The 24,786-nt window shown below is 42.2% G+C and overlaps 1 protein-coding gene and 1 long non-coding RNA gene across 6 annotated transcripts in view; both read left to right on the top strand.

Moving 5' to 3' along the window:
* Positions 1-7,895, top strand: part of LOC120386101 — a 24,520-nt gene extending 16,625 nt beyond the window's left edge. For 2 of the 5 annotated variants that reach the window (XR_005589531.1, XR_005589529.1), the window contains exons 4-6: positions 4,455-4,572; positions 5,382-5,504; positions 6,887-7,894. This is a non-coding gene — a long non-coding RNA (uncharacterized LOC120386101). Of the gene's footprint in view, positions 1-4,454; positions 4,573-5,216; positions 5,271-5,381; positions 5,505-6,886 lie in introns of all 5 variants that reach the window. The other 3 variants (XR_005589527.1, XR_005589530.1, XR_005589528.1) reach the window with 2 other exon arrangements.
* A 4,519-nt stretch (positions 7,896-12,414) lies between these two features.
* SPPL3 (signal peptide peptidase like 3) overlaps positions 12,415-24,786 on the top strand; it is a 147,628-nt gene continuing 135,256 nt past the window's right edge. Inside the window, exon 1 of the mRNA XM_039504941.1 lies at positions 12,415-12,866. Within this exon, the coding sequence (XP_039360875.1) occupies positions 12,844-12,866 (23 nt within the window). The 5' untranslated portion in view covers positions 12,415-12,843. The remainder of the gene's footprint in view (positions 12,867-24,786) is intronic.

Raw genomic sequence — 24,786 nt, forward strand, 5'->3', positions numbered from 1 at the left:
TAATTTCATAGAGTTTAAGGTCAGAAGGGACCTAGTCTGACCTCCTCTATATCACAGGCCACCAACACCCTGGAACCCAAATGAGACCTAAGTATTAGGATCCACAGAAGACTGCCAATCTGACCTGTGGGGAAATTCCTTCCCAACCCCACATATGGCGATGTGTTAGAATCAGTCAGCCAAACACTTGAGAAAGAGAATGCTTGGAATTGGTGCCCCCTCAGAGCTCTGGCCCACCCCAGTGATGTCCCATTTCCAGCCATGGTCATCCTTGATGCTTCAAAGGAAGGAGATAAAAAAATACTCACAGAATACATTGGGGATGGGGGAGAATCCCTTCCTGATACCTGTCAGTTCCCAGCTGAAACCCAGACACAGGAGCTTCAGGAACATATGACATAAACCAGAAGTGAGGCCTACTCCCACCATCACAAGCAATCCTATTATACAGTTCTCATAAATTTGTCTAGCTCTCCCTTAGAACTAATTAAGTTGTTTGCACCCCCAACTTCTGTTGGGAGGCTGTTCCAGAACCTCACCCTTCTGATGGTTAGAAACCTTCTAATTTCCACCCTGAATTTGTTCATGGCCAATTTTATATCCATTTGTTCTTGTGCTGATTTGCAAAAAATAAATAATGAACCTAGACTAGTCGAGTTCATCATTGTTTCCTATAATTTCACTTTCTGGTTCATCTCTATTACAAAGATGCTGGAAAGGAATGTTATTCTTTAAAATAAACTTTGTTCTTTGCAGCAATAATAATAAAAATAACCGTGGAAATATTTTTTAGGTTTTGTAAAAATGAACTTTTTCTAATCCCAAATGTGGGCTCTATTTTGACCTACAGTACCTCTTTTAATATAAATGGAAAATTATTTCCTGGGCAATTAAAATATAATAGTAAATTTAACTTCTGTTTATTAGTTTCACTTTCAGACGGTTATGCAACTATCACAGTGGTGTTAATGTCTGGGCTGCAGTCACTGCAGAGGAAGAGTTAAATCCAAACAAACTCCTTCTACTGTTTCTTTTTAAGATCATTATATCAATATTAAATTTAGTAAAACTTACTTTAAAATCACAAACCCACAAATTCTAGACTTAATTTGACCTGACACTTTTCCTTTCAAAAATTGAGTTTGGGACAATAGGAACAATGCTAGGAAGGCCCCAGTGTGAGATGGAGATTCTGGGACTGCCTCATGTCATTGCAGGAATCTTTCTCCTTCACTGCATTTTCCTACACTAAAATGGGTTATTCTGTATCTGTCTCATTCTTACTAAAATAAAAAAACAACCTTCAGGTTCCATATTCATGGTATGTGGGAATAAAATGAGGAATCTCTCCTCCGAATGGATTTGTTATGGTGCAGCCAAGTCACAGGAGCCCAAGTTCCCGTCAGCATCAGCACTTGGAAATTGTAGGGAGTTCAAGGTTTTGAAAAACGATACATTAGCAGTCTCAGATGCCTTCATTTGTGGACCTCAAAGTGGTTTACAAACATTAATGAATTAAGCATCACAATTACATACCCTGAGAAGGTAGATGAATTAAAATAATTATGTAGCATTTTTCATTGGCAGAGCTTAAATTGCTTTATGATGTGGGTATTTTGCAGATGGAAACCAAGGTACCTAAAGGTTAAGTGACTTTTCCAGGGTCACGTAGGAAACATGTTGCAGAGCCATGAATAAAGGCCAGCTCTCCAAGCCTTAATCACAAGATCATCCTCCTTCCTGCCATTGGGGACTCCTTTGAGTTCAGATGCCTAATAAAAATATGAACCGACACTGACCATATCAAGATTGCTGCTCATGTTGGGGACTTGAAGTCTTGTGTGACACTGTCCAATGACCTGCTCTGGCTGAGGTCTGGAGCAGAGCTGGTTGGGTTTTGAGAAAGCTATCTCCACTCCTTATTCATCAATGCAAAGGTGATTGTGACCCACAGTCTTTAAATGTGCAGGAATAAAGAGTAAGCAATGTCTTGGGGAAACTCCCTATTTTCTGGTGAAAAAAGGTGACGAGCTACCTCTCTGAATGGCGACCATGAACAGAGCACAATCCTGGGAGATTACGTGTGGGATTCCAGAGAACAATTCAGGGGTACAGCTCACATTTCCAATGGACAAATACAATTATCACAGTTGTGTCCATTTGGTCGGTTTAGGTGGGAAGTACTGTAGCAATTAGCACCTCTTAGCAGACTTCACACATACGGCATTATCAGTTTGGATGTAGACTTGACACAGACCAGGAGCAAAGTGTAAACCGGCCATTGGCATTTTTGGCACTACTGAGAGCCTCTGAAGGGGTATAATAGCCCCACACAACCTTATTAAACCTTTCACAGATAATGCAATGTGCATTCTTTATTTTTGTGAAGAGGGGAAGGTTAATTTACAGTGATTGAGACCAATTTTTTTAAAAAGATACTTTCTCTTTGAAGGATTTAAAAAGTCTTCTGATCTTTCATGAATACATCTGGGATTTATGTTCCCAAGTCCTGCTCTATATCATCATACCATGAAGATGGTGGCTTCCCATTTGATTGTGAATTATTCTATTTAGTTCTATTTAAGACCTTAACATTTCTCCGTCGCACTTGTAAAGTGCCTAGTATAGTACACCTCTACCTCAATAGAATGCTGTCCTCGGGAGCCAAAAAATCATACCGCGTTATAGGTGAAACCGCGTTATATCAAACTTGCTTTGATCCAGCGGCGTATGCCGCCATGCCCCCTCCCCCCGCCGGAGCACTGCTTTACCGCGCTATATCCAAATTCGTGTCATATCGGGTCGCATTATATCGGAGTAGAGCTGTAGTATGTTTCTCTTAATCTTTTTAGAGTTTGCTTCTCTGTGTAGTGTAGTGTAATGACCTCACTATTCTGTGCAGCATAGAGAATTATCTTCTGTATTACACAGCAGCTTTCCTTGAATTGAGTACTTTGGGCACAAACATACCTGTCCAGGAAGTGCCCCCATTTCTTCTGAACACCACCTAAGCTTAGACACATTTGATTTCTTGGTTGCTTCTTGGGAAGAGCCCGCTCTTGACAAGAGGTGCCAACATCTGGGCTCATTACTGAAAGACACAAGTGAGGAAGATATTATCCAATACTCTTTCTTTAAAACCACAGGATACAGCTTCTTGATGCACCGAGAAACCATCTCCCAGCTAGTCCTGGTCCCCCTTGCAACCTCCAGACATGGAAAATTTCAGAATGGCTGCATCTGAAGGCCAGTTGGAACCTTGGTTTTATATTTTATATTATAAAATATTAAACCAAAGGACTTACTACTTTTAATCTTTCAGAGGTACCTATTCTAAACTCCAGATGCCTGGACAAATAATTAAAACAAAAATTGAGGGTAAACATTCTTAATATAAAAACGTTACTGCCTAAAAGCTGTTCCCTAACATAATCCATCAAATCACAGATAAACTAATAAACAGTTCAGAACCCCATTAAATAATACCCCACCTCAAATCCTCCCTTCCTGAACAACCCAAGAGAAAAGATGAGCTCTGCAACTTGTCCTACAGCTGACATACTGGCTCTATCAGACTGCGAAGCAAGAGGGCAGTGGGGAAATGTCTCATTGACAACCTCACCAGCAGTGCTCTTTCTTTTAAATTAAGGGTTTGCTAGATCAGGTACCTCTGATTATTGCAACTGGGTGCAGTATCCCATGAGGACATTATAGTTGTGGCATAGGTTAAAGGAGGAGGCTGCAGTGCTTTACTCATCTAAGTTACAGTCCTACTAGAACAAGAACTAAAATGTACAGTGGCACAGATTTGGACAGGAGAGATTCCTGTGACTTAATGGCATGGCACCTGACAGCTTTTGCCATAATAATGAATGTTTGGATGATAAGGACTTGTTTTTGCTGCATCGATGTTCTTGTTTAATATAAATGTTCAGTGTTTGCGGACTTCTTTATCTGAAATAATTGACTTACTGAGTTGTGAATTACTTGATTAATTTAGTCGGTAATGTGAACAAAGTTACCATGCCTCATATGATGTTTGCAGCTCTACTAGTGAAAGGAAGCTTTTAAGATTCAGAGGCTCAAAATGACACTTGTCTGTTTTTCTGATATCTATTTTCAATCTATTTTATTGTTTTCCATGCCTCTTTTTTTTTTGCAAAATTAATTCACTACTCTTTTCCTCCTAATTATGAATAAATGTAGTTACAGCAGCCGAGTGCTTAAGATTAACCCTTCAATGACAAAATAATATGAGTAACCCTACAATAATAAAGAAGCTTGCTCAACCCAGTGCACATAAGCAACTTTACATGAACAAATCAGTGTGAATTCATAAAGGAGAAATAAAGAAGGAAGCAGATTTTAGGTTCAAGCTCCTGTATGTATTTTTTTAAGGGTGAGATAAAAAAAATGACATCTCCTTTCTAAAGTTCTGTGCATGTTACTTTCAGATAATAATGAATAATCTCCTTCACTCCCACCCAAACAGTGGACAAGACAGTGTACTGCATGGGAGTTGTCTTAAAAGTGTTGAATTGCTGGCATTTCCTGACAGACTTTTGGAACAAGGTGTGTCTCCTGTATCTTGAATGAAGCATTCTGTTCTACTGATCAATAATGCTCTTGTTTTAATTAACCATTCTAGTAGTGTTGCTTTTGTCAAGAATATTTAATAAAGAAGTTAACTGTGGATTAGCAGTCAGTGCCACGACATGAAAATACAATGTGGGGGTGTTATATAAGTATTATTCTTATTTTAGAGCTATATGCTATATTATTTTAGAGATATATGAATTCTGCTTTTTACGGCCATCTACCTCCTAAATCAGAAGGTTGAATGAATAGACTTGAGAGCAAATTCAGGCCCATAACATCTGATTTGTTCTGTCAATAACATAAATTGTAACCATTTTATTGAATTACATCCATCGTATTCAACTATTCCTCTTATACGTGCTGACAAATAAACATTGCAGTTTTCTATGGCAAAGTCAGCCCCTGACTTATCCACACCATGGCTCCAATGGAGCATCTGGGGAAGGAACAAATACAAATCTTCCTATAATGAAGAGACCACCAGAGGGAGCCCATATAGTTCCCTTAGTGTAACAGCCACGCTGACATTACTACATTTTACTACACCTCTGGCAGAGTGTTTCAAAGTACTTTACTGGCATGAATTAATTTAACTTCACTATCCTTCCTCTTCCCAGATAGAAAAGCTGTCCTCCTCCTCCTAATCCCCGTTACGGTGAAAAGGAGCTATTGTAAGTGTAAAGGATGATGATTATGATGATTTGTGCCCTGGGAGCTCACTCTTAATTAACATGTGGGATTGTGAGAAATCCTGGATAACGTTTGGTTTTGTTTTTTTACAGGGTTACATGTCAGCTGTTCGTGCAAACTGTGAACACCTCACTGGATGGAAGGGGTACCAAAATACATGATTATGAAGGGAAATTCGTTTGTAGTAGAGCAGGAGAGTAAACAGCTAATTTTTGGTAGGTACCGAACCTGGAGCCTTGTCCTCAGCAGAGCAATGTCTTGCCTCTTTAATTCCCCTCGCCACGTGGTGCAGGGAGTAGTTAAGATCAAGAAAACAAGATGTTTTGATGCCCTTCCCTGACAATCCATCTCCCTAGGGAAATAGTTGAAGATCTAATGGACATTTAAAATTAGACTGGACAAAGAACTAGAAAGTATAGTATAGGGAATGACCCTGCACTGGCCTTAGGGAGATGGAGGGGACAAGTCTTATTCATCTCTAGTTTCCTCTCTCTCTAGAGGAGGAGGAGGAGGATGTGCACACAAGTATGCCATCCTTTCATTCTTTGACCTGCCTGGATAAACAGAGGTAGGAGCACACATTTAAACCATCTACAATGTTGAGATTCATATTTAAACCATCTACAATGTTGAGATTCATATTAAGATCTTGAATGCAGAAGAACCCATTGCAGCTCTGAGATAAATTCTAAGACTGGAATTCTGATTTTTGCCTTCTTTCCCTGCTCATTTCCATCCTCTCCGCTCCCCTCAAACCTCCGAAGAGCAGACAACCATTCCTGTCATGTCTCTGTCTGCAAGGTGGCCATTTCACACTAGGCCACTCTGCTCTTCTCTATTTCCATCAGTGAGGAATCAGGACTGGCTCTGTTAGACTGACATCTGATAAAAGCCAAGCTTTGTAGCTGATGGGGGAGGGCTCTTTGCTGTCACTGGTGCCATCTGATTCCCCTCTACCACCCGTTCTCTCCACTGCTGTTACCTTACTGTGCCCTGGGAGCTACTTATGCAACCAGGGACAAAGAAGGATCTTATTTGTTTGCTGCCAGCACTGAAATGGCTCTGACAGATCTAGGCACTGCAGCAGTGTATGTTCAAGGTGCGGTGCAGTGCAGTGCAGCTCACTGGAAGAGAGACTGTAATGTCAAAAGCAACGAAGAGTCCTGTGGCACCTTATAGAGTAACAGATGTATTGGAGCATAAGCTTTTGTGGGTGAATACCCACTTCGTCAGATGCATGTAATGGAAATTTTGAGAGGCAGGTATAAATATGCAGGCCAGAATCAGTCTGGAGATAACGAGGTTAGTTCAATCAGGGAGGATGAGGCCCTCTTCTAGCAGTTGAGGTGTGAACACCAAGGGACGAGAAACTGCTTTTGTAGTTGGCTAGCCATTCACAGTCTTTGTTTAATCCTGAGCTGATGGTGTCAAATTTGCAAATGAACTGAAGCTCAGCAGTTTCTCTTTGAAGTCTGGTCCTGAAGTTTTTTTGCTGTAGGATGGCTACCTTAAAATCTGCTATTGTGTGGCCAGGAAGGTTGTAATGTCAGACTCTGATATCACTGAAACTCAGAGTAAGGCTCTCCATCTCTTGCAGATCTGAGGAGATTCTGTGAAAGAGAGATATATGATAAGAAAATAATCTGGGGAATGCAAGCAATGCCCCACCCCACGCTGCTAAGAGTGAGTGCGTGCTGGAGCTGCAGAAAGCAATAAACCTGCCCTGTGAACTGGTCTAATTGTTACTGTGTAATGCTGCTGGAGCATGCCTGCAAAATCATCATGAATGTTTACAAGCCTAGGCACAAAGTCTTCTTGCCTGCTTTTATCATGTTGCCGCTGAAAATATGATGATACGTTAATTGCCCATCAGATAAAATCACGTGTGCCTCAAACTAATGTGGTAAGTAGAGTTTTTCCAGGCTGTAGAATTAGAAACCATTTCATCATGGGTGGTCAGCGTGCATGCTGCTGTTCTATGGATACCAGAATTGTTGTATGCCTCCTTCCCAGAAGAGTCCAGGAAACTAATCTGAAGAACTGAAAAGTGCTTGAAATATTGATTTACACTCCCCTCTGATAGTGGAAAAGAGCAGATTATGATGCTCTACTTTATGTAAAGACTTGTGAAAATAAATTGTTTGAACAGACTGATGCATGGTATGGTGGGAATCGCTCCCAGTGAAACTCTATTTGCAGGGCAGTAGAATTAAAAGTCCCAAATTCCTCACTGTGTCACAGTTTTCCAATTTCAGTTCTGGTAATAGTGAATTGCTACTTAGAGGGAGACTGTTCAGGGAAAAGAAAATGATTTCCCCTGAGAGGGGGTCCTGCAGTGTGTGTTTTGCAGGGCTTATCTGGGCTCCCTGCAAAGCTATTCAAGCTCCACAGACCAAGATTTTGAATGTGACCTTCTCCTCCATCCCTGCCCCATCTCTATCCCAAATTGTTCTCCCATACCTGCTGGGGTGGGGACAGGGAATGTATCAGGAATGGTATATACCAGTATGTGTTTGAGGAGGGACCTAACGGAAGAGTATGGAAATATACTGTTAAATAGAAAGAAGGAATCTGCACGGTGGCCCGGTCAGGAATGATTTAAAGAGAAAATCCCCTGCTTCTTCCCTCCCGGTGGGTAGACTGTTATCACCAGAATTGTTAATAGGGACAGGCTGTGTTCCATGCCATGTGACACTGTCACATAAGCACTAATCATTGTTTTAGCATCCCAACTTTTTCCTGGTGAAGAGAAGGGATCTTACTGTCCTGTGTTCATGCCTAGACCCACTACTTTTTCAGCAGTGGCAACATAATTAGCTCCTGGCTGTGCAGCTACTGGGTATTGATAAATGATTGTACTCAACTCTCCAGTGGTGACTGAGGCTTCCACCTGCCACAGTATTCCCCAATTGGGAATGAAAGCCGAGCAAGTGCCTCCTCAAGTATTTCTACTTCATATTTGATAGTAACAATTTTTCACAGGCTTTAGTAGTTGGATGGGGTACATGCTACTTACATCAGCTGTTCCTTGGCTTTTCCTCTACTGTCTGGTCAGGATACCTTGGCCTGCAAAAAGTTTTTGCAGGGGGTCTAGAAGTGTGGCAATATTACAGGGTTGACTGGCTCAGTGCAAGACCTCTGAGGGAAAGAGGGGAAGGAGATGACATTCCTCACTCCATCAGCTATGATGCATCTTTAACACTGTTTTCATGGCATAGATATGTGGTACTTTAAGGGTACAGATAGAGAAGGAGAAGCCCGCAAAGAAGTTCCAAATGTCATCTTATTAATACGCACTATTTTAATTGTACAGGTATTTTGGGTGCTCCCTCCTCCTCCCAGGAAAGACAAATACTTTATATAACACTGAGCTCCTATGTAATACTTTCCTTTTCCAAAGAGATTTACTATAATTAACTAATCAGTCCACCCAACACCCCTGTGAGGTAGGGAAGTGTTATCCCCGTTTGATTGATGGTGAAACTGAGACACAAAGATGTTAAGTGACTCTCCTCAGGGTTACACAGAGAGCCAGTAACAGAACTGGGAGGAGAACCCATGGCTCCCAATCCTGTTCTCTAACCACAGATCAACCTCCTGAAACAAAGCTGCTCTGTTTCAATACAATAAATAAGACTAACAAAAATATAGGTCCTGAATCCTCTCCCATCCAAATAAGATCAAGTAATCCAGCTCCTGATACTGCACTGTGGACAATGGCAGAAAGAAAAAATACTATAATTACAGTTATTAACATTATGTTAATGAGTGCAGTCTCTGCATGTACCTTAAACTTACACTATAAGGGCTATTTATTCCAGGCCTAGTTGGAGCTCTTCCATCTCTAAGGCAATTACATTACGGTCATCTGTCACGTAATACTAACTCTTTACTCTCTGCCATGTTAAAGAGAATAGTGAAAAATACTGAAAGGGTGGACTGATGTCCAAGGGCTCAAACCTGCAAATCCTTACTCAGGCAAGTAGTTTAAACAAAATAACATGGAGTAAAGTTTACCTGAGCGAACAAAGCTTGTGGGATCAGGGCCGCAAGTTGTACTCAGCAGAAGCACAATCATTCTTAGGATTCAGGATTTATCAGCAGCACTAAACAGAGAGACGAAGACAGAGAAGAGGGAAGGGACAAGTCGTATCAACAGGTGACAAGTTTTCCCCCTGACAGATGGTTTTAACATGGTGTTTGGTGTTACAGTGAGACATCCATTTAGCATTTTGTCTCAGCATGTTTGGACGTTTTGAATGTTCTTTTGTCCCCCTGCAGGCTTTCCTAAAAGAATCCTGAGCTTCTGATTTCTTTAATCTCCTTTGTTGTCTTGAAAGAAAAAGTCAAAGATGGCTCTGTAAGTGTCAGTTTTCTGTAACATACCAGGGAATGTAATTAAAGGAAAATTCTAAAAGTTCAGAATCATTGTATCAAGGACGTGATATTTATCAAGTGCCCCTCCTTTGACAAACAAACGTATTCCTCAGTAGTAGCATGTACCTATGAAGTCACATGAATTTGGTGAAACTGAAACAGCAATGGGAAAAGCTGTTGGTTTTCAAGGCTTCAATATGTATACCCATGTGTGTAAAAGAGGAAATGGAAATATAGTTTTGTGTTAAATTAGGGTGTGATCCTCCTCATCCCAGTAGCTCCACTGAAGTTAGGACTTGCAGGATTGGGCCCCTAGCTTGTTTCTTCCCCACCCCTCACCCCAGGCAGATGAAGTCTGGCCTTTGAAGACAAAAAGACAAGCTGTGTACATGCATGTGCACCCCTCTCCACTCCACAGTCCCCATAAGTGTGTTTCACTCATGTTCTCCCCCAGCACTAGAAGGACATCACTCTGCAGGTAAATTTGGGAGAGTTCCCCCCCCCCTTTTTTTTTGGACTGAAGAAACACATAGAAGCTACTACTGGATTAGCACATCCATTTTAAATGTCAATAGTGTCTTCTGTTATAAATTCAGCATTTCCAGGTAATGAGGGAGACAGAGTAGCAACCTCAGGAACTGTGAGGAGTGCAGTTATCTCTCCGTGCACAAATCCCATACCTCATCTGCATATTGACAAAAACCAAGTTGATTTGAAATAAAAGTTACATTTACCACCCCAGATTTTTAAATAAGTATCTAAACATATCCAAACCCAGCATTCAACATCAACTTCTTTTGACTGAGGAAGCTCATGAGCTCACAGGATTGAGTCCTATATCTACCCATGACTCCACCCAATGTTGTAATTTCTGGAGAAGGTGGCAACCAACCAATTACATGGCACTCTGCAAGCAGAGTGAGGGAGGTGGAAATGTGGCCAGGGAAACCAAGGAAACCTCTCACCTCTCACACTTACAAAAAGAAAAATTAGACTGTGGATCTCATTGTCATAGGATGTCATTAAGACCAAGACTTTAGAAAGATTCAAAATAATTGGACATTTATATGTTTAATAGTTAATGCTAACACATTTTTCTGACAGAATATAAAATCTCATGCTTCTGACTTTTAGAGATTAGGATGAGATTTTTCATGGGAGAGGGGCAGATTATCCCACATCTGCCTACTGTGGAGTTACTCGCACCTTCTTCTGAAGCATCTGGGTTCTGGCCAGTCAGAGATAGGATGCTGAACTAGATGGACCATAGGTCTAATTTCATATTCCAATTATGATGTTCCTAGGTATCCCAGCCCTAAATGATTAAACTGTCTCTATTACTCTGGGGCTTACAATCTGCAACATGTCAGAATAAAATATGCATAAATTAGACTCAGGCACACCCTCCCTCCTTAAAATGGATGTTACTTTCAAAAGTCTGATGTGTGGGTTCCGGTCCCAGAGTTCACCCTATTCACTACTAAAAGACTCCCTGAGATTTCCCCATTCCACTGAGCTCAAGTCTGTACCTGATCCTACCAGGGCCATTCCCGCCATACAGACTCCTAACTCCTGCAGCGAACACTTCTAGTTGGAAGGAGGGATTTCTGGCAGTCAGTCGCACTTTCATTGCCAGCAGAACTAAGTGAACTAAGAGAAACAAACCAGGTGTGTGACGGGTCAGAATTCTCATAGACTGAAAGGCCAGAAAGGACCATCATGAACATCTAGTCTGACCTCCATCACACTGCCCAGTTTTGTTCTGTCTCCACCATTTAGGGTTCGAATCAGGTACAAAACTCTCTCTGCTCCTTCCTAATGCTTTGTTTACACCGATTACATATAAAGGCGGAAGGGCTGAGAGGAGCTCCGCTCATAGCAACCCCCCCGCCAAAGGCAGGGCCACCGGGGAGGAAAGGGGGTTCCCTGCAGAGGGAGAGACCGCGCCCCCAGAGCAGCCGTGCTGGGCGGAGCCCCTTCCGCGGTGGGCTTGGCTTCTCGGGCTGAGCTGCGAGGAAGGGGGCCGGGTGCAGGCTCCACCCTACTTCTACTCCCCAGGCAGCTTTCTTGCACTGCAGGGGAAATTTAATAGCTCAGAATGAGCAGGCGCCAGTCCTGCACCCAGCCGGGATGGGAAGGGCACCTGGGATAAACAGGTCACACACACCCAGAAAGCACCATGTCCCAGCACTGAGGGGAGTGAATAGCTCAGGACTCTTCCCCCGCCCCCCGAAGGCTCCAGGTCCCAGCACTGAGAGGGGAGTGAATAGCTCAGACACCCCACCCCCCGCGGAAGGCTCCAGGTCCCAGCACTGAGAGGGGAGTGAATAGCTCAGCCACCCCACCCCCCGCGGAAGGCTCCAGGTCCGAGCACTGAGAGGAGAGTGAATAGCTCAGACACCCCCCCCCCCCCGCGGAAGGCTCCATGTCCCAGCACTGAGAGGGGAGTGAATAGCTCAGACCCCACCCCCCGCGTGGAAGGCTCCATGTCCCAGCACTGAGAGGGGAGTGAATAGCTCAGACTCTCCCCCCGCCCCCGGCAGGCTCCAGGTCTCAGCACTGAGGAGAAAACCTCAGAGTCTCCCCCCGCCCCGGAAGGCTCCTGTCCCCAGTTCTCGGGGGGGGGGGATACGTAGGCAAGTCGACCTCATCCCCAGAGAAAGCGAACAGGCTGCGCTCCCGGCAGCAGGCTCCGCCCCTCCTCCCCGGAGGGTCACCAGGAACGGAGTGCGGGCAGGCCCAGCACACAACCGCGTCAGGTTCCGTAATGCTCCTGCGCCAGTGGGCCGGCGGCGGCGGCACGTGAGCGTGTTGTGGGCACGTGACCCGCGCGACCGGAGGCCCCGCCCCCCGTGCGCGAGCAGAGTCCGAGCGGCCTCGCCTTGGAGCTCGGTACGCGGAGTTTCCCCTTCTCTTTCTCCCAGGCCAGACGCCGTCGCCGCTTCCCGGTCATGAGGCCTGCCCGTCGTCGGCGCCCGAGCACGGCCCTGTGGCGTGGCTACTGAGCAGCCCCCCCGCCGGGCGGGGACCCCTTCGCTCCCCTCCCTGCTCACAGTCGCCGCCATGTTGGGCCGGGAGCCGCAGCGGGGCCGCCACTGAGCCCCGGAGCAAGTGAGGCGGAGGAGGAGGAGCCGGGGCTTGGCCACCGCCGCGCAGCTCGGCCGCCCCGCAGCCGCCATGGCGGAACAGACCTACTCCTGGTGAGCAGCTGGGCCGGGCTGGCGGGGGGCCGGGGCCGGGCGGAGGGTCGGCGGGGAATGCGACGGACCCGGGGATGGGCCGGGCGGAGGGCTGGCTGGTGTGTGCGGGGATGTGTGAGAGAGAGGCGGCCCCCGGGGACGGGCTTGTGGCTGGGAGCCGGGGAGCAGGTGTTGTCCTTGGGGACGGCTGGGCAAGGAGCCGGCGGTGCATCTCTCCTCGGGGATGGAGCGGCGGCGCGGAGACCGGGCTGTAAGGCCCCTTTCCTGCCCCAGGGGAGCGTGTCAGAGCCCACAGGAGGCAGCGGGGAGCTCTGGGCGCGAGGCCCGTGGTGTCGGGTAAACCTGTAACAGCGGAACTGGGCGCTTAGGCCGTTTATAGAAATAATTGGGGGAGTCACCGGAGATCCTCTCTTGAACGGCTGCAAATGTAAGTAGGCCTCTGTGAACACCGAGTGCTGCGCTCTCAGCCCCTTTTGTAGCAGCTGGAGGTCCTTTTAGGTTCCTTGGGCACGTTCATGGCTATAGGTGTTACACTAAACTCCTCTTAGACCCAGAGTAAGGAGGGAAACGTTTCCTGCAGTTAAAAGGTAGTGGGTATTAATTCTTCCTAACTTTAGCTCCAGATCCATATCCGGATCAGAACATTTCTCTTGATAAGACTGTGTGGCAGAGTTTTTTCCCTGGTGAATTGATAATTATATTGTATACAGGAAATAAAAGAACAGGGTGAAGAGACCAGTGAAACAGAGCAACTGAGAATAGGGGACATTGTGTGTATGTCCAGACCCTCTGTCAGGCCTAGTTGGGATTCAAGATTTGATTACTTCCATAGTTTGCTTTTGATGATTTCAAGGATTAAGGAAAATATTTCAGATAATCTAATTGTGCAAAGATGCCAGATGAACAGCTGAATTGCCTGGAAGAATATTGCAGTACTTGCATTGTAGTGCTTTACTCTTTCACATTTTTGAGCTATTTTGTTGTTGTAAAGCCAAGAGTAGTTTTTTTGTTTTTTGAAAATTTTATGAGATTATTATTAAAAGAGGAAAAACTTGATCTTTTGACCTTAGGGTGTACCATCTGCAGAGGGGGCATTGCATTTATTCAGTTGAGCCAATGAGGAAACTTTCCACTCTAAATGCTTCTGAAAATCTTAATTGCTACCTTTGATTCCCTTTCTCGTTTAAACAGGTGTGGTTGTTATTGTTACATTTTTTTTTAGAACAGTACTAAAGATAACCACCAAAAGTACTTCAGTTTTTATTCTGAGGGAGATTAATATTTCTGTAATCTATGTACATTAATCAAGTAAAGCCGAAGATAGGAGTTAGCTGGGATTTTAACCACTTGATACATTAATAGAGCTATGGCTCTTCCTTGCTATAGCAGAACAATACATGGGTCTCAGAACAGAGTGAGTAATTTTGCTTTTACCTATATCCGTTAATATAATCTATTCTATCTGGTGTTTACACTTTATATGTAGGGCTTTAATCAACATAGTGTGGGGAATGTGGTGAGAAGAATGGTAAAGACCTAGTTCAGAATTGAACACTTCTATTTTATATCTTTTGCGCTCTTTTCTGCCTGCAAAGCATTTGATTATTCATCGTCCGTCAACAATCTCTGGATTTCTTTATATAAGTATGGTAATACAGTTCTGTACATAATCTTCTGTGGTACCAGAAGTATGTTTGTTTATTGTAAAGTAGAAAACCAGTGTTTCTTGGGAGAGCTGTTGAATAAGTGGTGCTGCTGTGCTCTTTCGCAGTTGGTGGTTCATTTCCCCTCCATGTGCTAGATCTAAGCCTCTTTTTGTGCTTTAATTGGCAGCTTTATCAGAGTGAATGGCTTTTCTGTCCCATAGGATAACACCATTTCTAGCATCTGGGTATCCTGCCTTTAACAGCAGCCAACCCCTGATGGAAAAGTGGGACAAAAAACCCCCATAAAGCACCTTCCCTACTGGACAGCTGTAGGTGTAAGGTGGGAGGATTTTTCTGACGCCTATGGGGCTTATCTTCTGTCCTGAAGCATATTTGATCCTCATCTTACCATGGATAACTATCAGTGTTAATCAGAGTCACTTAACTTTGTAAATCAAGATAATTTAAAACTCTAATTCCACTTGCATTGAAATCTGGAGACTGCCTATGTGTTATGTGAAGTATTTTCTAAAATAATTACAAAATTTGATTACAGGACACAAGCATTGTCTGAAAGGATTTTTATAAAATGAGATAATATACCATACTATGATTTTCTCAAAATGTTTAAAGATGTCAGTTGATAGAAAAGTTAATTTGTAAGTGGTGAGGACATTGTAATTTTGATATTTCACTGTTTTACTCTCTTTGTATTACCAATATAAAGCTGAAATTTTATGAAGTGTTTTAATTTTACCTGCATTTTTATTTCACAGTGATTACTTTTCTTATGTTAAGGGCCATTGTGGAAAGGAGTACTGATCCCTTTTTATCATGCCTTTTAAATACAGCAAGTGCCCTCTGACTTTTCTTCTCCAGGCTATTTCTTGTAAAATCTTCATATTTAATCCCTATCCAGAACAGTAACTGTTTTTCTTTGGGCCTTTTCCGTCTCTGCTGTATTGGATCTATCTGTCCATTTAGAAACTAGTATTTCAAAGGGGAGGTGTACCATCCTAAAAATGAGTAACAAGAATTTATTTTCTGGCATGACTATGATTAGTGTTTTCCTGGGAATGGCTAATCTTGATATGCAATGTGGAACAAGTGGCAGAAGGAAACGTTATTTTAAAAAGTGTTGAATTAAAATGCTTGCTAATGGTGAGTGGGGAAACTTTCTTCCAAGTGCCTGCAGTAGTCGAATGAAGCTCATAAGAATGTAGTTTGTTTCAGTGCTACTGCTTCAAGTTCTGACCAACAGTGAAACTGAACTGATGCAATTACCATTGAATTATTCTGGAAATTCATGAGCATCAGAGTTATGGGCTTAATACTCCTCTGGTAGAAGGTGACAGCAGAAGTATTTCATATGGGGTTAGTAGAGGCAGAGTGGGAATCTCTCCAACCTATCTTCCAAGCCAGGAAGTGGGTCTGTGTTGAGACTGTCTCATCAATCAGAAAGTTTTCCCTCTTTAGGAGCACCAAGGTGAGGGAGTGGGAAGTGGCTGTCTATCATAGTAACTGCAGGGGTTTCTGTGGCAGAGGTTAATAGGTGGTGAAGATTCAAACTTCAGACATAGAAAAGTCTATGCCAATACAAAAGAAGGGGATGAAGACAGCAGGATCTGTGGATGGTAACTTAGTGGAAAAAATCCAGCCCCTCTTTTCCTGTCAGCTTGTGGTGCAAAGAGCACACTATTCTCTCTAGGGTGCTTCCATTGGATCCTGCTTGGAAGGGAAAGTAGCATGCATCTCTTATTTGTCTCTGGTTAGCAGGTGTCTAAATGTTCAAGTCCTGATGTAACTCCCCCTTTTTCTTACCCACTCTGGAAATAGTCTGTTTGGTTTCTTGCTTTCTGAAGCCATAAAAGATTCTCCAAAACTTGGTTTATACAGAAGACGAGGAGAATGAGGATTCCTCCTAACAAAACAGAAGTATATTTCCTTTATAATTTCAGTCTCACCCTCTCCTAATAGTATGGCTAAGTGTAACATAGAACATTGTACGTCTGAATATTTTCCATGGGGATGTTGTCAGGGAGGATGAAGGATCTGAGTGAAAAAGCAGATCTGTACTCAGTCAGTAGCCTTTTAATTCTGATTTGGTCACTTATAAAGTTCAGGGTGAAGATTCAGGCAGTAGAATGGTCCCTGTATTTGGCGTCAAACTCTTGGGGTATGAAGAAGTGGTATTAGGAGGAGGCTTCTCAGCCCAATGCAGAAAAGATGGAAATTAATTTATTACTATTATTTAGGAATTATTAACAGGTTCATTAATCCTTTCCATGTAAATATTGTAACCAAAACAATAGTTACAAAACAGCCATTACAACAGCGAGATTTTGCTGAAGGAGACTTTATACAGAGATATAGTCATCAAAGCTTTCTATTTAATAGGGTGTTCACATGTTATAGAGTCAGCATCATTACAGTACCAATGATGTCATTTTTAGTGATTTTATTAAATTGAGTGAAATCTCTGATTGCACAATTAGCAGACCAGGTATGTCTGTCAAGTTTTAATATTAAAAGAAATAGGTCAGGTATGCTTGTATGGAAATTCAGTTTTGTGAACTGTCAAATGAGTCAGCAAGCAAGGTGCTCTCAAATAAGCACAAACACATAATGCCATCCTTTGTCCCATGATGATTTCTAATCAGCTTTGTGTTTATAGTGTATTTAGATTCAGAATTCTGGGGTCTGTCTTCATGTCATACGTAACTTGAGTTATAACTCAGTGTTGCCCCGAACTTAGGTCCAGCCCCCCCCCCCCCCCAAATTTCACTCAAGTTTGGTTTGATACTTTTAATTCAAGTAGTCTGGCACATCAATGGGATATACAGTACGCTATAGCTTAAGTTAGCACAGATCTTCAGCTGCAAAGAAAATCACTCTGTGCAGCTCAAGTGTTGATTTGTAGCATGGCTGCTCTCACTTCAGCTAGGCTAACTTGAGTGAGCTCTGCAGTGAGGACTCTTTGGGGGTGTGAGGCTGATTACAATAAATGAAAATATAAGAAGGTAATTTTTAATATATTAACTTTTTTAGGAGAGGAATCACAGAATATACAGGCTAAATTCTCCCCTTAATTAATCATACCACCTGAAGACTTCAGTGGGAGTTGTGCTCATATATGAAGATAGAATTTAGCTTTTACTCTTAAGTTTGTCAAGAGCTGAAATCTACAGCCAAATTCCACTGTTAACCATTGTAAATCTGTATTATCTGGCATCAGTGGAGTTGACCTATAGTAAATTTGGAATAACAAACATTAGTTATATGTACCTATCTTCGCCCTTACTGGATTGCTCATTGGTTAAATCCCTTTTCCCCTGTGCTTTGCCTTTTTAGACTGTGCACTAACCTAGGCAGGGACTAGACTGAAAAAGACTTTGGGACAAGGAGCAGGGGGTCAACTGAAGCTGGGTGGGAAGTAGTACTGGCATTTATGTAGTTAAATGATAACTCAAGGTTGTTTCCTGTTCATGAAGTAAAAAACAGTGGGGACTAAATAAATTGAGCACAGTGCAAATTTTATAATAACTTTAGCTTGGATTAATGACAGATGGCTTATATTGGCCTTGCAGCCATGCCACATTCTGCTGTGATCCTGTCTGATATCAAAACTATATAGGGATAGGTAGGACCAGTACTTGGATTCGAAATCTCCAAAAGCTGTAGATGTACTGCTGCAGGCATGGTGTTGGTGATTCTGTGGGTGGCAGTCTTCTTTGCAGATCAATATTGAGCCAGTCTCTCCCAATAGTGTTAAGGGGTATTCTACTACAACTGGAGGTGATACTGTCTGCTGGTTTAAATGTAAAAATTGAGGTCCTGAAGTCATTAAAGAGATTAAAGGAGATTGTAGGAGTATTAATGCAAGTTTCATGATCAGATTCCAACTTGAGTAAAACATTTTTCTGTCTAAATTTTCCTTGCAGTTTCCGGTTTTTAAGGAGTTATTTATTTATTTTTTTTAACTGTTGCTATGCATAGTTGAACAGTCCCTTTATTTCACCTCAATGATGAGAGTATCTGAGTGGGGAAGTGATCATTATTTACTAGAGCTGTTGATTAATTGCAGTTAACTCAAGTGATTAACTCAAATTAATCCCGATTAAAAAAAATTAATTGCGATTAATCACAGGTTTAATCGTACTTTTAACAAAGAGACTACCAATTTAAATTGATTTAAATATTTTGGATGTTTTTCTGCATTTTCATATATATCTTGTATTCTGTGTTGTAGTCGAAATCAAAGTGTATATTCTGATTATCATTTTTACAGTGCAAATATTTGTAAACAGAAGAAGTAATATTTTTCAATTCACCTCATACCAGTACTGTAGTGCAATCTTTGTCCTGAAAGTGCAACTTACAAATGTAGATATTTTTTTTTGTTACATAGCTGCACTCAGAAACAAAACCATGTCAGAGGCTACAAGTCCACTTAGTCCTATTTCTTGTTTAGCCAATGGCTAAGACAGATACGTTTGTTTACATTTACAGGAGATAATGCTGCCCTCTTCTTATTTATAATGTCACCAGAAAGTGAGTACAGGTATTTGCATGGCACTTTTGTAGCCAGCATTGCAAGGTATTTACGTGCCAAATATGCTAAACGTTCATGTGCCTCTTCATGCTTCGGCCATCATTCCAGAGGACATGCTTCCATGCTGATGATGGTTGTTAAAAAAATGTGTTAATTAAATTTGTGACTGAACTCCTTGGGGGAGAATTGTACGTCTCCTCCTCTGTTTTACCCGCATTCTGCCATATATTTCATGTTACAGCAGTCTCGGATGATGACCCAGCACGTGTTGTTCGTTTTAAGAACACGTTCACTGCAGATTTGACAAAATGCAAAGAAGGTACCAATGTGAAATTTGTAAAGATAGCTACAGCATTTGACCCAAAGTTTAAGAATCCAAAATCTGAGAGGGACACGATCAGGAGCATGCTTTCAGAGGTCTTAGAAGAGCAACACTCCGATGCGAAAACTACAGAACCCGAACCACCAAAAAAGAAAATCAACCTTCTGCTGGTGTCATCTGACTCAGATAATGAAAATGAATGTGTCGGTCCACACTGCTTTAGATGGTTTTCAAGCAGAACTAGTCATCAACATGGAGGCGTGTCCCCTGGAATGGTGGTTGAAGCATGCACATCTGTCACGTAAATACCTTGCGATGCCAGCTACAACAGTGCCATGAGAATGCTTGTTCTCAATTTCAGGTGAGATTGTAAACAAGAAGTGGACAACATTATGTACTGCAAATATAAACAAACTTGTTCAGCCAATCACTCAGACAAACAAGAAGTAGGACTGAGTAGACTTGCAAGCTCTAAAATTTTATATTTTATTTTTGAATGCAGTATTTTTTACATAATTCTATATTTGTAAGTTCAGCTTTTATGATAGAGATTGCACTTGTATTAGGTGAATTGAAAAATACTATTTCTTTTCTTTTTACAGTGCAAACACTTGTAATAAAAATAAATATAAACTGAGCACTGTACACTTTGTATCCTATGTTGTAATTAAAATCAATATATTTGCGAATGTAGAAATCATCCAAAAATATTTAAATAAATGGTATTCTGTTGTTTAACAGTGTGATTAATCGCGATTAATTTTTTTAATCTCTTGACAGCCCTATTATTTACCCTTAGATACTTTACAGGTGTATTGCATAAAATTAGTTAATAGTTTGTAAAGAACTATTGAAGAGCAAAATATTTTAAAGTGTCTGACTTCTCTTGAGACCTAAACTCTCATTGAGTTGTGAATTCCTAGATTTATAGATTCTTAGATTCTAAGGCTGGGAGGGACCATTGTGATAATCTAGTCTGACCTCCTGTATGGCACAGGCCATAAATCTTCCCCAAAAGAATTCCTAGTCAATATCTTTTTAGAAAAATATCTAATCTTCATTTAAAAGTAGTTAGTCGTGGTGGATTCTCCATTACTAGGTAAATTGTTTCAATGGTTAGTTACTCTCACCGTTAAAAATTGACATCTTATTTCCAGTCTGAATTCACTAGCTTCAACTTCCAGCCTTTGAATTGTATTTATCCTTTTCTCCACTAGATTAAAAAGACCATTATCACATTTTTTTCCTCATTTACATACTTACAGACTGTAGTAACCAATTCAGTAACCATACTGCATCCCTGTATCTTGTTTGGCTGACTTCTTTCAATTTAGTCTAATTCAAATGCTACATAGAAATGATAGTGGGCAAAAAAAATACCCCATACATTTAGAAAGTGCAGAATGGTATCTGACCAAGTGCACATCTTTCCAACACAGGTTATGCTTTTGATCAGTTACTCAAGTTAACCTTTGCTTTTGATCATTTACCATAGTCATACCTCTTTATACTTTTATCCTGAACCCAGGATATAAATGGAAGCTGCTGCATTGTGTTTTCAAACTTCTTCAGACCAATTAAAATGAATCTTCAGGATCTGCTGACACTTAGTAAGATAGCAAATTTGTTTAGAAGTGTACTATATGCATGAACTGGTTTCAGATTGAGTAAGGCCTTGGGCTTGATTGTCAGGATCTACAGTATCCTGGACAGCCTTTCTTTCCTTTCACAATGAGAAAGCAGTGGCCTTTTGGCAATATAGTTGACAAAGCCTAGGATGAAGCTTGAGATAAAGACTTAACATATTCTCTCAAAAGTGCTGAACTATGAAATGAAGTACTGCAGGAGATAAGATCGAGCAAAAACAAACAAAACTGTCTTCAGGTATGCCTCAAAGTCCATACATTGCAGGAAAGCTAAAGTAATAACTGGTGAGAAAGTATCTCACTTCCTAAAACAGTAGACTTCCCAGAACCTGGAAGAAGGGAAGGTCAGATTCTGATATGTCTTCTTTGTGAAACTAAATGACTTCTTTAATGCTTAGGTCAGGGGTGGGCAAACTTTTTGGCCCGAGGGCCACATCTGGGTAGGGAAATTGCATGCAGGCCATGAACGTAGGGCTGGGGTAGGGGGTTGGGGGGCGGGAGTGTGGGAGAGGGTGTGGTGTGCAGGAAAGAGCTCAGGGCACGGGGTTGGGGTGCAGGAGGGGAGTGGGGTGTATGAGGGGGCTCAGGGCAGGGAGTTGGGGTACAGGAGGGGTGGGGCAGGGGGCTCAGTGCAAGGGGGTGCAGCAGAGCTCAGGGCAGAGGATTATGGGGCTCAGGGCAGGGGGTTGAGGTGCAGGAGGGGTGTGGCAGGGGGCTCAGGGCAGTGGGTTGGGGTGCAGGAGGTGTGTAGCGGGGGTTAGGGTGCAGGGTGTGTGTGGAGTGTGGCAGGGGGCTTGGGTACAGGAGGAGTGTGGCGGGGGCTCAGGGCAGGGAGTTGGGGTGTAGCATAGGGCTAAGGGCAGGGGGTTGGGATGTGGGGTACAGGAGGGGTTTGGGGTGTGGGCTCTTATTTTTCACATAAAATGTTAATGTGCCTTGCTTAAAAGTGGTTAACATCTTGACAAATCTGCTGCCCTGTTGCTCTATCCTCTGTTGTTGCTTCCCAGTTGCTAGGATCAACCTGATATGCTTTCAAGCTCGACTTCAGTGTGATCGAGTGATCCAAGGGGTTGCATCCCTGACCATGTTGGCTACTAACTATTGATGGACCTGTCCTCTATGAACATACCTAATTCTTTTTTGAACCCATCCCTTGGCAACGAGTTCACCAGGTTGATTGTGCATTGTGTGAAGTACTTACGTTTGTTTAAAACTTGCTGCCTGTTAATTTAATTGAGTGACCCCTGGTTCTTGGATTAGGGAATATTATTTACCCCCTTCACGTATTCATTCGCTCTACATCGTTTATGATTTTATAGACCTCTATCATATCTCCCCTTAGTAGTCTCTTTTCTAAGTTGAAGAGTCCCTGTGTTTTTAATCTCTCCTGATGTGGAAGCTATTCCATACCACTAATTTTTGTTGCCCTTTTCTGTACCTTTTCCCTACTTTAGTGTATCTTTTTCGAGATGGGGTAACCAGAACTCCACTGGTTTAATCCAGAACTTACTAGATTATATTGTTTATACTGGGCACTATGAAAATGGGTGCCTTGTTTTAGGTGACCATAAAATATGGCTTTGGGTATTCTCAAGACAGCCATATGAATGAGATACCTAGTGCAAAGCAGCTGAGTTTTTATGAGCATACTTTGAATTCCAGACATCCAACCATGATATCAATATTGGGAATCTGGTCCCACCATTTGCCCCTGTTAACAGACCAAAAACCATGCATGTAGAACTGATCAAGTGGTGGCAATGTGTTGTCCATGTTTCAAAATCATATAGAAGCATTTTAAGTGTGACTGCCCAATCAGCATTTAGCTTAGTGCTTATTTTGATGCCCCTATCATTCCATAGGTGGTGTGACAGCATTCCAAATGCAGCACTGACCTTGGCAATGGGTAATCTCATAATTAATTGTGGTGTTCTGTGACAGCATACTACCTAGGTAGCAAAACTTCTGCATGAACTTGAGCGGAGTGTTGATCTTAATTGGGTAGAGTAGACGTGCATTCACTGCACAGGCTGGTACAGTACATCAGTGTTCTTTAAGCCGATTGTGAAACCAAAACAATTGTACGAGTGAATTGATCAGTTATAAATTGACTGTCATTAATTGAGTGAGCAACCACTGTACAGTCATCGGCAAATAAAAACTTAATGAGTAAATCTGCCACTTTTGTGTGAGAACCACAGTGTTGCAGATTGACACAGTATTTATCCATTTAAAACTGATGGAAAGTTGTTCAATGTCATGAAAAGCATCCATAAGCATAGCCAAAAAAGGATGGAAAAGAGTGGGAGCCAGTATGCAACATTGTTCGGTGCCTTGGTGACTAGAAAGAGGTCTGATACCTTGCCATTTTCCACCCCTTTGGCTATCATGGAAGGCCCAAATGACAGAAATAAACTTTGCAGGGCATCCAAAGATGAACAAAAGTTTCCAGTCCATCATGATTTACAGAGTCAAAAGCTTTAGCTAAGTTGACAAACACCATATATAAAGACCACAGTTTAGCTTCCAGCACTTTTCCTGAAGCGTACAGTCTGTGAAAATCATGTCTGTAGGTCCCTGTCCTGACGAAAATCCACATTGAAACTTGGGGAGATGGTTTCCACAAGATAGATGGTAGGTCTGTTCAGTGTGACCTGTGCAAGAATTTTCCCAGCAACAAAGAGTAAGGAAATGCCCTGGTGATTATCACAGGTTGCCCTCTCACCCATATGTTTATAGAGGTGGACCATGTTGGCATCTTTGAAATTCTGTGGCACTGATTCTTGAAGAGCCATGTGTGGTGCCTTGCATTGTGGTAGCAACCCTGCTTATAGATCTTTACTGGAATGCCATTTGGTCCAAATGCTTTCCCTTGTGACAGCTGCTTTATTGCTGTTATGGTCTCATAAGGTAGGGGCTAGTGCAAGTTTTTTTAATAGGCAGTGTGGAAGAACATTAATTGCTTCCTTGGAAATGTTGGAAGGGTGATTGAGAAGCAAACTGAAATATTCCATCAATTGGCCAAGTATTTTTTTGGTCAGTTTAAGAGTTCATTGCCATCCATTGTATGTACAGGGGTTATCCTGGGTTGTATATGGGGCCAGACACCGCACAACGCCCAGGAAAAAAGGCTTTGTTGTCAGTTGTTACTCTGCCACTTTCTTTTCCCACCACTGATTTTTAATTTGCTGAAGTCTGTTCTGAATGGTGTGTTTCTCTGATATACTGCATTCCTAGCTGCTGAATTTTTGTCTATTGTATAGGCTTGATGGGAACTATGCAATTATTTAAAGAGCGGATATACTTTTGGGGTCATTCTCATCAAACCAGTCCTGATGTTTTCTCTTAACAAATCCAAGAACTTCAGCATCCATATTATATTTTATGTCCCAAAAAATGTTTCTAGACTGTCTCAACATTCGAGGCTTCTGTAATTGAGGGAAATGCTTCCATGAGTTTGTTGGAGTTCAAACTGTTTGCCACAATTTTCCAGGCTTGAAATACTGATTTTCTTCATTGACAGTGTACATACAAGGAAGTCACTGATATGCAATCCTATTTTATAGCCTGAAAATACTGCCAGTAAATAATCTAACATAATAGAAACTGAAAGAGGTCTACGACGGTTTTGGAACGCCATTGACCTCTCCCGCACCTTTTGCAATCTTAAGAAGTTAATGTCACTTCTAGATCTGTTTCTGTCTGGGTTGGGTGAGCTTCCTTTACGCTCTCTGGCTGTTTGGAGGCTCCTGAT

The sequence above is a fragment of the Mauremys reevesii genome, linkage group 18 (genome assembly GCF_016161935.1).
Source record: "Mauremys reevesii isolate NIE-2019 linkage group 18, ASM1616193v1, whole genome shotgun sequence".
NCBI lineage: Eukaryota > Metazoa > Chordata > Testudines > Geoemydidae > Mauremys > Mauremys reevesii.